At 40.5% G+C, this 14,042-nt stretch overlaps 1 protein-coding gene across 31 annotated transcripts in view; it reads right to left on the bottom strand.

The window, feature by feature from the left end:
- The window catches only part of PTK2 (protein tyrosine kinase 2), a gene marked incomplete at its 3' end in the record, with an annotated part of 189,825 nt that overhangs the window by 104,014 nt on the left and 71,769 nt on the right, over positions 1-14,042 (bottom strand). For all 31 annotated transcript variants that reach the window (XM_083450459.1, XM_083450474.1, XM_083450445.1 and 28 more), the window contains one exon: positions 2,231-2,457. In XM_083450459.1, the coding sequence (XP_083306585.1) occupies positions 2,231-2,425 (195 nt within the window). In that variant the 5' untranslated portion in view covers positions 2,426-2,457. The remainder of the gene's footprint in view (positions 1-2,230; positions 2,458-14,042) is intronic.

Here is a 14,042-nt window from a genome sequence, read left to right as displayed (position 1 = left end):
CTAAGAGTCTGTGTCTGAGACTGAGACTGCTATATGGTAGCTATCACCTAAAGAACATGTGTCAACAGTAAGTTACATCAATTCCCGAAGCCACTTCCCCATTCTTTTTCTCATTCTTTTTAAAAACCTTTTTGGAATGTTTGTGGAGGTACCTTAGAAAATTCCACTTAATACCACAAAATGTATATATAAAACCAAAACAAACGAACAAAATGAAAAGAACAATTTATCTGGTGACTAAAACACAGGAGCATTAGAAGAGTTCTCCTGTCATCATTCTCATTTCCGAAGGTAGCCTTCCACTGCTGTTTGGCATGCAGGTGGCCTTATGAGATTTATTGATATAACTAATGAAGGCGAACCAAGTATCATCAAAACTGTCTCATTTCATTTTACCCTCAATGACTTGCCTATGTTGGGTTACATGCTCTGGTAATGCTAAGCCCCAATTTTTTTCGGTACCATTCCTTCTTTGTGGGCACAGAAAGGGCATGCCGCAGTCAGTAGCATTGCTAGTGATGCTCTATATTGAATTCCATGATCATTACCACTTCCAATCGAAAGTAGTGCCAAAGTCAGGTCTAAATGGGGGATTTGGTTGCTAATTTTGCTTAATTCAAAAAATACCCCCTTTCATATTTTTTTTAAGCTTTAGGGCAATCCTGCCACCCATTATTGCCTTATAAACATAGGCCCACTACTTGGTGGCCTGGTTTGCATGGCACCTTAAAGCACAGTTAAACTCAATTATGGCTTAAAGCAAAATTAGCAATATTGCATCATAACGCATGGGGCTAAAATTGCAGGCGCTTTGCTCCTCCCCCACTGCTGCTACTGTCATGCTGCTGGGAGTTATGCGATGGTTTGGCTTAGCATTATGTCTGGATGTCCAGGACTGTGGTTTGCTTCTCTTCAAATAAACCTTGGTTTTGTTCTCGGCTTACAACTCAGGGTTTGTTTGGGGCGAACAAGCCACTGTCTCCTTTTCAAACATATTGCTAGGCCAAACTACAGTTTGCTCCAGGCCAGGATAGCTGACATGACTATCCAGATGCTGCTGAACATTTCCAACCATGATGACTGGGGCTAAAGGGAGTGGTACAGCAATCTGAAGTGGGTATGTAGGAACATTCTGTCATATTAGTAGTCTGAAGTGGTGCAGCCCAGACACAGTTTGAGCACCTCAATGAGAAGTAGGCATCATCTTTGTGTGATGCAAGCAAAATATCTAGTAGTGTAAGAAACAGAAGCTTTAGTACTCCCCTGGGATGCCTTGCCTGTTATGGCAATAATTATGAGCTGATTACCTGTAAAAGAGCTTCAAGTATCTAAAACAAGCTCACAGGATGGGCCACAATAATTTCAGAAATCAAAATTAAGTAAGTGCCTCATTTCCTTAGGTTCTCTTGGAGCTGTAAGTCTCAGATTTAAAAGCAAGGTTGAAAAATGTATCTTTCAAACTCATATTGCAAACACACAGCATTTTCTACGTGAATTCCTTCAAGATGAAAAAAGCATTACATCTGAACTATGTAAATCCCTTCCTATTGCAGCATGAAACCAGAATGTGTGCTCTCTTTCAAGTGAACCAATGGCATATTTAAAATTCTGAGACAAAAGGTCATTTGAAATGTAAAATGCTACTACCTGTGTTTGAAGTCTTTTCTGTTCTATCCTATTTTCTTTTAAGTTAGCCCAAGAGCAATACTTTAGTTTTTGTGAAAAATAATGTATTTGTCTGCAAACAACTAAAATAAAAATTGGCATACCATACCAATATTAGCATACCATGGCATACCATAAAGTCTTGGTTAGCCTGTTAAACCAAGAAAAATATTCTTTTTAAATATTATTTAATCATGTCAGTAGCTTAAAACAAAAAGATTGCAGGTGCAAATAAATATGAATAGCTGTAATGTGGTTCATGGGGATAAAAAAAAAGTGAGCAAAGGCATTAAATAGGTCAGCTAAAGCTTCAAACCTAACCCCTTTACCTGGCAGTAACCCACATTGAATTCAACAGGATTTACGTCTGAGTAGACATATTCCTCTAGAAAATTTTAGAAATCAAAGCTTTGCCTGGAATGACTCACAGCATGTGCTGAATAAAGACCTTCAAGTAAACACTTCAACATCTGTGTCCCTCAGCCTCAAGTTATTCGCTTCACATTCTGAGAATGACCTTCAAAAAACCATCTCTAAAGAACTACAAAATGTTAAATCAGCTTACCCAAACATCTGTAGCATCCCCGTGACGTATAATACTGGCCCATGTTGTTGGCTCACTGTTACTTTCAAAATAATGGAAAACCTTTAGGACTCGTTCCATTGCCCCAGGAGAACGCTCCATCCCAGAACTGAGGTGCGTCTTTGTGCTTGAGCTTGGCGTGTGATTCAAGTTTGGGTCTAGGTAAGCTGCTGCCATGGTTTTGCTAGATGCTAGGTATCTGTCATATTCTGAAATGGGAGGAAGGGAAAAAATAACATTTCAGACTTTATAAGTGATACGTAAACAAATTCTACAGTTAGTCAATACCTTGGAATAATTGGTGTTCATTTTCCTAAGGAAAAGCACCTCCGAAAGACACAAACCATTAAAAATAATCTATTCAAATGTATAGAGGGGGAAATTCCCATTAAAAAGCATTTATCACCCTGTACAGTAAATTTTTTAGATCACTTGTATTTATAGATCACACTAGTGTAAAAAAAAATCATCTTCCTATTGCCTCCAAAATGAAACTGGCCCCACAAAGTGTGTCTGGCTGTTAACCAGAAGGTTGGTGGTTCGAGCCCACCCAGGGACAGCTGTGGTCAGGATTCCAGGATTGCAGGGAGTTGGACGAGATGACCTTCAAGATCCCTTCCAATTCTACCATTCTATGAGTCTATATAAGTTTTCTTTGAGCATCCAACTGTTTGAGAAATGGGAGCTACAGAGCACAGGAATAAACAAAATAGTAAAGCAGCTCTGCCCTTTCTAGTAGGAAGTTTATTCTTCTTTGTGTCCCACCCCTGCAATGGAAAATTGGCACATCATAATCAGTTTTTGGGCTTTTAAGGCCATTTGTTAGAGCAGGGGTAAAAGTGGTACCTCTGGATGCGAATGGGATCCGTTCCGGAGCCCCATTTGCATCCAGAGTAGAACGCAACCCGCGTCTGTGGATCGTGATTCGCCGCTTCTGTGCAATGCACATTTTGAGCATCTGTGCATGCGCGAGCGGCGAAACCCGGAAGTAACGCATTCCGTTACTTCCAGGTCACCACGGAGCATAACCTGAAAACGCTCAACCTGAAGCATATTTAACCCAAGGTATGGCTGTAATCAAATGCAATCTAGTTTGTAGAACTTTAGGAGCACCAAGATCCTGTAGACACTGCTGTTCAAACACTACACTAGGTATACAAAAGTGAATAGCTTTTCACCACTTATTTGCATTATTTCCTGCTCCCTTAGTCAAAATCCTGTTTGAAAAACTAGCTCTAATTTTCTAGCATCAGCATATTTCTAAAGTAGTCTTTTCACAGTCACCTTTACTGCAGTGAAGGTCTAAGTATGCTTGCAGAACTCTTTACCTAAAAGCTACATCCAATGTAATACACTAGATTAATAGCCCATGCAGGGCTATATTACACTAGTATCACATTTTACAGCCTTCCAGGAAATGTTGGAACAGCAGCTGTAAACCCCAAAGTGACTTCAGAAGTGGAAGGCAATGATCATTACTAAGGCCTAATTCATATCAACTCTAAATGTTCTCAGTGGTGCCACTTCAAGCATAATTAAGACAGGATATGCTCATCCGAATATACAACCTTTGCCTTCTTCTGCTTACGCCCTTTCCATGAGTCACATTTGGTGAAAGTGCTTGCTAAAATGCAATGCATTGTTAAGGCAAAATTTTCTTGCTAAGCCACCAGGATAGGAGGTAAGAGAGCACTGCAGAAACTTTGAGCCATCTAGTTTTGGGCCATAACAAACTAAGCAGTCCTGTGATTTGCATATAGCTCATCCTGTCTTTTCCCTGCAATAAGGTATACAAGTGTGCTACAACACATTTGGGAAATAACTACTTCTAAGAAAGAGTGAACACAAGCATGTCATGTTTCTACTACGACAAAGTCTAGCTGCCCCAAGTAGAAGCAAAGAGGATGCTACACATGCACATTACCGAAGTCTTCTTCAACCGTGGGTCCCCAAATATTGTTGGACTGCAATGTCCATCTTCCCTGACCATTGTCTAAGCAGGCTGGGGATTATGCAAGTTGTAGGCCACACTTGGGGACCCAAGACTGAAGAAACAGTGTGTTACAACATGAGGTGTATGCAGTACAAGGAAGCAATTTGCCCCATCTTCACGGTTGTGAAATTAAATATTGCCAATATTTATTGTGCCATATTTTCAGATAACACAAGCAGGAAGGGATGGGGGAGGGGGTTAGAAATACCATATCCCTAGTTTTATTGTGGTTTTGTTAATTTATTAATCACCTTTCACATAAATTTCAAGGCAATAATGAAATAAAATACCTAAAAATAGGCTTCAAAACAATTAAAAAACTAACCAAAGGTAGTTTTTTTTTTAAAAAAAAATACAAATATAAACACTCATATAATACAAAATAAAAACAATTTCCTCCCCAGCCAGTTGGGAAAGCCTCTCAAAACAAAAACATCTTAATTGTTTCTGGAAGCTACAAATAGTGGGTGCCTGTCTTATGTCAAAAGGAGATGCTAGTCCATGTTCTCGAAGCTACCAGCATGAGTTTGACCAAACTGCAGGAGGCAGTGGAAGATAGGAGTGCCTGGCGTGCTCAGGTCCATGGGGTCACGAAGGGTCGGACACGACTAAACGACTAAACAACAGCAGTCCAAAAAAACATAGAATAATAGAATTGTAGAGCTGGGAGGGATCCCAAGGTTCACCTAGTGCTAGTCCAATCCCCTGCAAAGCAGGAATCTCAATGAAGAGATCCTTGACAGAGGACCATCCAACTTCTGCTTAAAAACCTCCGAGGAAGAAGAGTCCACCACATTCCAAGGGGGTCTGGTCCACTGTTGAACAGTTCTTGCTGTCAGAAAATTCTTCCTGGTGTTTAGCTGCAATCTCCTTTCTTGTAATTTGAATCTGTTGGTTTGGGTCCCACCCTCTGAAGCAGGAGAAAACAAGTTTGCTCCATCTTCCATGAGACAGCCCTCTAGATATTGAAGATGGCTATCATATCTACACGCAGTCTCCTCTTTTCCCAGCTCCCTCAACCGTTCCTCATAAATGCTTGGTTTCCAGACCCTTTATCACCTTGGTCATTTTTCTCTGCACATGTTCCAGCTTGTCAATATCCTTCTTAAAGTGTAGTGAAGCCACATAGGTATTTTAGCAACTTCAAGGACAGTCTCTCCTGGAGAATGCAGTCACCAAATACCCTGGTATATATAATTTTAATAGAAGTCATATAAGAAATCACTAAAGAAACATATTGTACCAGGAAAACAACTTGCCACTCACATGCTCGTCCAGGGCATTAACAACTACACAGACCCCATGCCATTATGTACCACTTCCTCCCAGTACTCAAGTCAGTATTCTTACTTAACAGAATTTATATACTGCTTAATCACCAAAATCTCCAAGTGATTTACAGTACCATCTCAGGTGTCTGATCTAAACCTTAAAACTGGGACAGTCTCATGATGTTGATACTAGCCAGGGTAATGCAACCCAGTATGCTAGCACAGCAAAAATATCAAAATTCAGTTGCCTGAGTTCAGGGGAGATTCCTCTGATAGACTACCTTCAAACTCCCCTTACTAGATCAAGATAATGTGGGAAACATTAATTTTCAAATAAAAATGTTCATGTTAGGTGAGCATGCAAGTAAAATATTATACTATTTATTAAAAATGGTTAGAGTTTTGAGACTGAAATATCCAGCAGAAAAACAAAGATTATCGATCCTGTGCTTGTATCCGATATGACAAATTGGGTTAGGATCCCCCCCCCCACTTGGTTCTTTCATTTCAAAACCAGAATCAACCTTCTGGGCAATTAACTGATATTAAGTGGGTGGGTGCTGTTGTGGGTGGCATTGTGGTCTAAACCACTGAGCCTAGGGCTTGCCGATCGGAAGGCTGGTGGTTTGAATCCCCTCGACGGGGCGAGCTCCTGAGCTCCTGCCAACCTAGCACTTCGAAAAGCACGCCAAAGTGCAAGTAGATAAATAGGTACCATTCCGGCAGGAAGGTAAATGGCGTTTCCATGCGCTGCTCTGGTTTCAGTGTTCCGTTGCACCAAAAGTGGCTTAGTCATGCTGGCCACATGACCCAGAAAAACTGTCTGCAGACAAATGTCGGCTCCTTCGGCCAGTAAAGCGAGATGAGTGCCGCAACCCCAGAGTCGTTTGCAACTGGACTTAACTGTCAGAGGTCCTTTACCTTTAAGTTATTTTTATTTATTTATATTAGAAGCTTCAGTCATGGCTCTTCTAACTTTTTCTAGCTGCCGCATGGAAATTCCATCCCCACCAAACATCTTTCAAATATTATTAATCTTTCTTTTATAAAAGTAAAGGGACCCCTGACCATTAGGTCCAGTCATGACCAACTCTGAGGTTGCGGCGCTCATCTCGCTGTATTGGCCGAGGGAGCCGGCGTACAGCTTCCGGTTCATTATCTACTTGCACTGGTGTGCTTTTGAACTGCTAGGTTGGCAGAAAACTGGGACAAAGCAACAGGAGCTCACCCCATCTCGCGGATTCAAGCCGCCGACCTTCCAATCAGCAAGCCCAAGCCGCTCAGTGGTTTAGACCACTGCGCCACCCACTGACTGGATTCATGCATAAACATGTACTCATGATTTCACAGATAGCTAACACTTAACTCCTCAAATTGACAATCAATCAGCATATCTCCAACTGCAGAGGAATCTCACAGGCCAAGCATGGACAATTCTTTTTCACTGAGGTTAACCTAGTTTCTCCCATCATCTCCTATCATCTACAGAGCTATTCTAGCTGCTCCCCAAAGAGTTGGCACCAATTTCTATTTTCAGGTGATATTTGCTTCTAATCCTCCTCTGTTAAAGGATTAAGCACTTCTGATTTGTTAACAGTTTCTTTACCATTTCTTATAAGCCATCCATCTAAAAGTGATTCAGGTTTTCTTTTGATTTACATCTTCATACCGCCTTCTATGCATCTCATGTTGTGATAGCCTATTTCTGTTCTGATAGACAAAGCACCATTATAAGAACCACCCTGTGTTCAATCAATCAGCAGTGGCTGTGATCCAGAGAGGCGAATTATGGCTTGATAAGAAGAGAGGTGTGTTCGTGCACAGCAATGTCTAAAATCAAATGGATTGTCTAAATCCAGAAAAGTTTAAAATGTATAATTTGGGGGTTCAGTATGGAGAACTTTTGAAAAGTAATAAACAAAAATGCCAGTTTGTGTGCCCCAATGTGATGCACTTGAGACTTTAATTTCATTTTTATTTGAACTAATATATGCTGCTATGTAGTCATTACAAAGGAACACACCATGAGAAACATAAAACTTTACAAAAACTATTGTACTGATTTCTGTGGATGGAAACTGGTGGGGATAGGATGGTGAAACTGCAGGCACACAGGTTCTAGCATCTAAACAGGTCAAAATTCCCATCAAGTCATGATGTCACGCAATATTTTTGGTGGACATTCCCTTCTGTAGGATCTTGCAACACAGGAAATGGGTGTTTCCTGCCTCAGAGGCTGCAAACACAATATACATTTAAAGCACATTTTCCCAACAAAAGAATCCTGGGAACTGTAATTTGTTGGTGGGGGGAATTTTAGCTCTGTGGGGCTAAACTACATTTTCCAGGATTCTTGAGAGTAGTGCTTTAAATGGACAGCACATACAATACTAGTTACTGAATTTTTCATTCCCCTACTTACACTGGCTATCTATAGCCAACCAATTTTCTTGCCTTGCCATGTCAGGATGACAAAAAATATCATTTGTGCGTTATCAAGGCCCTTGCAGAGGCAGAAAGTGGCCATCAATTAGACAGCATGCAAACTGACAAAAGCGATAGCTTAATAAATAAGGATACAAATTATTACCACCGGTGCCTATTTGTCACATCTATTTCCAAGTGGCTTTAGGAACTGCAGGAATAAATATGCATGCTCATTTTAAGAAGTGCTTCTCTGCATGCAAAAGGAAAAAGGTCATAGCCCTTGGAAACCTTGTAAGTGGAGACTGTTGTTGTTGATCCCCTTTGTTAAAGAACTTCACTACATTTTCAAGTTTAAAAAAACCAAGCTGAAATCGTAACAGCTTATAATTAATATTTGAAAAGATGATTTTAAACCTTTGAGAACTGGAAGAAAAATCAAACTATAACTACAGAAAACAAAAATTGGGGGATTAAAGTAACACTACTTTTTCATACACATATTTGAAGACATTCTCTGAAAGACAGCAAACAGATTGCTGATGTAACTTGGTAAAAATGCCTTTTTAAATCCAAACACACATCAGACACTTAAAATAGAGGCTTGTATTTCAATTTAACCTATTTATAATCTTAGATCTTCACTGATAATCACGCATGCATGCAACGTCAGTAAGCAGCAGAAAAATACACCGTCACTCTGTACAGGAAAAACTCTGCCAAGTTTGAAGCATTACCACTGGCACAAGTGATGTTTCCTAGCACTTAAACCTGCATCCAGATTCTGAGTTCTAAATCTCCATTCAGCTGCTCAGCTTGCTTACTTTAATTAAGAAATAAAATTGCAAGTTTTTAGTGGTCTGGTTGCGGCCAGCCTATGATTTGGTCCATTGGAGCTATGCATCAACTTCACATACTCCTTTCTCCCAATCTGATTACTTAGAAACATAGGCAAGTGCCTTATACTGAATCAGACCACTGGTCCATCTAGCTGAGTATGGTCAACCCTGATAGGAAAGCAGCTCTCCAAAAGTTCCAGGCAGTGGTAGTAACCAACCATGCCTAGAGAAAGCAGAAACTGAACCTGGCCGCTTCTGTAGGCAATGTAGATAGATGCTTTACCTCTGTGCTAGAGCCCTTTCCTTCATTTCATGATTTCTAATAACCAGTTGCTTGTCCGATTCAGATATTAATGCAAATAAGATATTAATGCAGAAAACTAGGAAGTACGACTAGGAATTACAGCAAACAGGTTTTGGCTGTGACATATGCACTGGGTGAGAGTCACACAATTTGTAGATATTTTACATTTGTATATTTACCTACATGGGCAAGACAAGACACATTAAGAGCACACACACTGTAATGGAGAAACTGACATTAGAACCATACACCACACACTTTAAAAATAGCCCACGGAGATGAACATGGTACAAAAAAAATGCAACATTTCCTCTCTCCCCCCCCCCTTTGTTCACTTTTTAAAAATACTGAATTCTTCAGAGATATCAAAGAGCAAACCCTATTTGAACAGTAAACACAAAGGGTCAGTAGGTAAGTGCTTTCAATATACCATGTCTTACAAATAACAAACAGAAAAACCTTCCAGTTAATCTATACAACATTTTCAAAAGCAAGCTGTTTTCAAGAGATAGGCAGGAGACAGAATTGGGATCCAAGATGACCTTAGCAGATTGAAGAACTGGCCCCAAAATAACACTATGAAACTTCAAGAAGGACACATGTTGGTTTCTATGCTTCGTCAGAAAGCACCAGCTGCACAAATATAAGATGGGGGACGTTTGGTTTGTCTGTAGTACATGTAAAAGGAATGTAGGGGTCTTGGAGGACGACAAGCTTAACATGAGATAACAGTGTGATGCAGCAGCTAAAAATGCTAATGCTATTCTAGGCTTCAACAACAGAAGTATAGTGTCCTGATTAAGGGAATTAATAGTTCTGCTCTATTCTGCTTTGGTTAAACCACACCTGGAGTACTATGTCCAGTTCTGGGCACCACAATTTAAGAAGGATATTGACAAGCTGGAAAATGTACAAGCTGGGAAACCAAGATGATCAAGGGTCTGGAAACCAAGCCTTATAAGGAACGGTTGAAGGAGTTGGGTGTGTTTAGCCTGAAAACGAGGAGAGATGATAGCCATCTTCAAATATTTAAAGGGCTCACATGGGAAAAGGAGGGCTCACATGGGAAATGGAGCAAGCTTGTTTTCTCCTGCTCCAGAGGGTAGGACCTAAACCAATGGATTCAAGTTACAAGAAGGGAGATTCCAACTCAAGATCAATAAGAACTTTCTGACAGTGAGAGCTGTTCAGCAGTGGAACGGACTCACGTGGAAGGTGGTGGATTCTCCTTCAATTGGAGGCTTTTAAGCAGAAGTTCGATGGCAAACTGCCATGGATGACTTAGCTGAGATTCCTGCATTGCAGGGGTTGGATAAGAGTACCCTCAAAATCTCTTCCAACTCTCCAATTCTGTGATTCTACAATCATGCTATATTACTTTGCAAAGATCTAGCTTCACCAAGCATCCCACACAGTGCTTCCATCTAGGAGGACAATGCACCTTGGCCTTTCCCCTCTGATCAGAAATGTATGACTAAAGGATTGTCATTAATGAACACAGTCCCCACAGATCTATGGGGTCATTTCCAAATAGTGAGTTAGGAGACAACAAAGGGGAAACTATGACTAATAGTTTCTGAAAAGAACCACTAAGATAAGAGTGAATGATTCTGAAATGAGCTAGCTGTAAGAAACCACAGTCTACATAAGTTACTCACAGGCATGCTAATTCCTAACTCAGAGAAGGCTTCTATGCCTTTAATTCATTGTTAGCAATCAATTAAGGCAGTCTGGATTTCCTATCACAGTGGTGTCCCCTCTTGCACAATCTGTCACAAACCATGAAATTTGGGAGCAGACAACAGCAACCTAGTTCTTAAATCTCAACACATTTTACTTGAACACTCCTTGATTTTTTAAAATACTAAAAAAAATGGCAATGGAAAGAGGTGTGACTCAGAAACGAATGATCGATTCACGCTTCTAAAGAAATGCATTTCTACAATGCTACTGCAACAAGACAAAAAAAAGATTTCAGAATCCTTCCCTAAAAGACAAAGATGTTCAGTCTTGACTTCTCAGAAAGTGCCCTGTAATAGCCTCATAATACAATATTTCAAACAAATAACAACCTAAGAATGAGTTAAAATGATGGTCCATCATCAACACATGAGTAATGCCAACTATGATTGAAAGCCTCCCAAAAACCCATATAAATGCAAATAGATACAAAAAACCCACTGAGAATTTTAAGAGGACACTGGAAAATCCAAAGCAGCACTATTGTACATATATGCACTATGGCTCCCTAAAACTGAAAAATCAAGTAATGGCACTACACTAGGGATCAGAAGCCTGTGTTTCTAAACCACAATGAAGTCCTGAAAGCCCCAGCTAACACAGTGCTAAAAAGATTAATCAGCTAATGTTACTGAATGTACCCCAGAGCTTTCAAACACACGCACACAACACAAACTAAACGGCTGTCCTTAAAATAAAAAAGGCATTTCCATGCACTGTTATTTAGAGTTAAAAAGCTCAAAATAAACCATCTAACAACTGTGTTTACAGAGATGACTTGGCCTGACTAGCAGGTTTTATGGAGCTATATATAGGGAAGAAGAGATCCCATTGGATTTTTCAGGTCAGGACCTAACTCTAGTGTCAGGATCTCTGGAATCTCATTATTTAATAGTCCCTCCCCTGCTCAACCCAATCCTTTTCAAATGCTCCCCATTACAAATGCAATCAGACCATTTTTTATAATGTTACATAGGACATGCGCTCACTTCTCTCTCCAGTGTTCAGAACATTGCACTCTGGGGTTCACCAGTAATAATTCACCAAACAAGTAGAGGCAGACAATGGTGAGGAAATACCCGAAAGCTTATGCCAGTGGTTTTCAACCAGTGTGCCATGGCACCCTGGGTGCCTTGGATGATGGCCAGGGGTGCCACAGGCAACACTGCCCTCTGTCCCTCTTTCCTTCCCTCCCTCGTGATACCCTCTCATGTCTCTGCCTCCCAAAGGCTTGCACTGCTGTTTGTTGCAGCAGCCCTGACCACAAGCTCCCCAGCCCAGGCGAATGGTGCCTCGGGGGTTGGCCAAGGAGGAGGCACCCTCTTTGATGTGGGGCGTTCAGAGACCAGGAGCTGTGGCAGTGGCTGCTAAGAGGACTCCCAAGGAGAGGAGAGAGGAGGTGAGAGAACACTCCACAAGGGAGGGTGTTTGCAAAAGGGTGAGAGGCTGACAGCTCTGCAGGCAAGTGGTGATAAAACTGGGCTCCTGAGTCCCCACAGGAGTGCCGCAGAAAGAATATAGTTGGTCAAGTGAGCCGTGGACTCAAAAAGGTTGAAAACCTCTGGCTTATGCCAGAAGACATGTGCTAGTGTTAAAGGTACCAGGAGCTTTTGTTGCAACAGACTAGCCCAGCTACCCCTCTGGAAATCATTCAAATCCTGTTCTCATTCTGAAAAGTCCACCGTTACAGTAACCACCTTGAATTCCCATGCACTGATTTCAGGCAGAGACCCCAGTTGCCTCCAATCACTAAAGGGAAGTGCAAGGTTGCCTGCCATTTTCCAACTCTTGAATAAAATTGGGAGAGCCTCACTGGTCATTAGCACACTTTTTCATATACTCACACAACGTAATATAATAGAGAAGGAAAACACCCAGCAGGAATGCTTCTTAAAATGATACATTTTAAGTCAAATGTTAGAACTTCATCATTAGGGATGGCAATTTTGCACTTGCACCAAACAAACAGATGTAATAAAGGAGATAAATAATGTTAATAAATATTGGCAAGTATCTAAGACACTACAGTTCAGTATTCAGACTGTATGCTCACACACAAAACAGATCGGCTTCAAACAGCTATCTTTTCCATACCTGAGATAAATATAAGCATAGGGACGTGCTAAAAAGATGAATATTCTGCATCTGTCAAGGGGAAATGAGTTCTAAGGAGGGCTGTTCAGCAATCACTTGTATTAATTGCTAGGTACTGCTTGCTGGCCATATATTTGTTCATTCTGCACCACAATATCTAAATCAAGCAAGATCTAGGTATATACCTTTCCTCACATTATGTTTTGTTAAAGGGCAACAAAAATATTGCATCTATTGTTCTGTCACTGTTTTTGGTTGTTGTTTTTTTGCCTTAACTTTATATCCTGAACAACAATGAAATCCAGGGGATGAGGGGAAGTATATAAAGGCTGAATGAATGAAAGTCATTCAGTATCACAGAGTGCCATTTCATCAAAAGCAGCCAACTATGGTTTGCACTTGCCCAACAGATCAGGATTAAACCATCTGCTTGCTGGGCAAGCACAAAGCATACTAGTTTCGCTAAAGTTAAGTAAAAATTATTTTGGATTTCTAGCTCATACCACTCTGCCTATGGCTCAGGGCGCACAACAGTTTTCACACACAACATAACCAAGATGAGAAAAGTAAAACATGCTATTTAAAACCTACTATTGCAATTGCCCAACACCTTTCAACCAGACTAATTGAAATTTAACCTACACACAAGACCTTCAAGCAAAGTACATGGTCTCAGATTCAAGGAAATCTCTAGGGGGAAAAACATCCACTTTGCATGTCATAAAGAAGTGTTTCTCAAACTTTTTTCTTTGGACTACGCTTTGAGAATAAAAATTTGCTTGTGCCACACTGAATTTTTTATTGATAAGAAATACATTGGAAAACAAAAAGAAACAATTCCCAGCAGTGCTTGATTTATAAACACAGAACACAGCTACTTTATGATACACACATCCAGAAAGTATAAAACAATGCAGCTGCGTAAGAACATTAACAATTCCCCAAATACAATTATAAATGAGCCTCTTACATATGTACCTTATGTATACAAACTCTATTGAGAGGCGTGCGCTTGCTTTTGCTGGGTAATATCATTTACAGTGGTACCTCTGGATATGAACGGGATCCGTTCCGGAGCCCCGTTCGCATCCAGAAGCAAACATAACTAGTGATGGCACGTCTGCACACG

This window comes from Podarcis tiliguerta (genome assembly GCF_965153285.1).
Source record: "Podarcis tiliguerta genome assembly, chromosome: 7".
Lineage (NCBI taxonomy): Eukaryota > Metazoa > Chordata > Lepidosauria > Squamata > Lacertidae > Podarcis > Podarcis tiliguerta.
The sequence above is the reverse complement of the archived record's forward strand: the minus strand, read 5'-3'. Positions and strand labels throughout refer to the sequence as shown.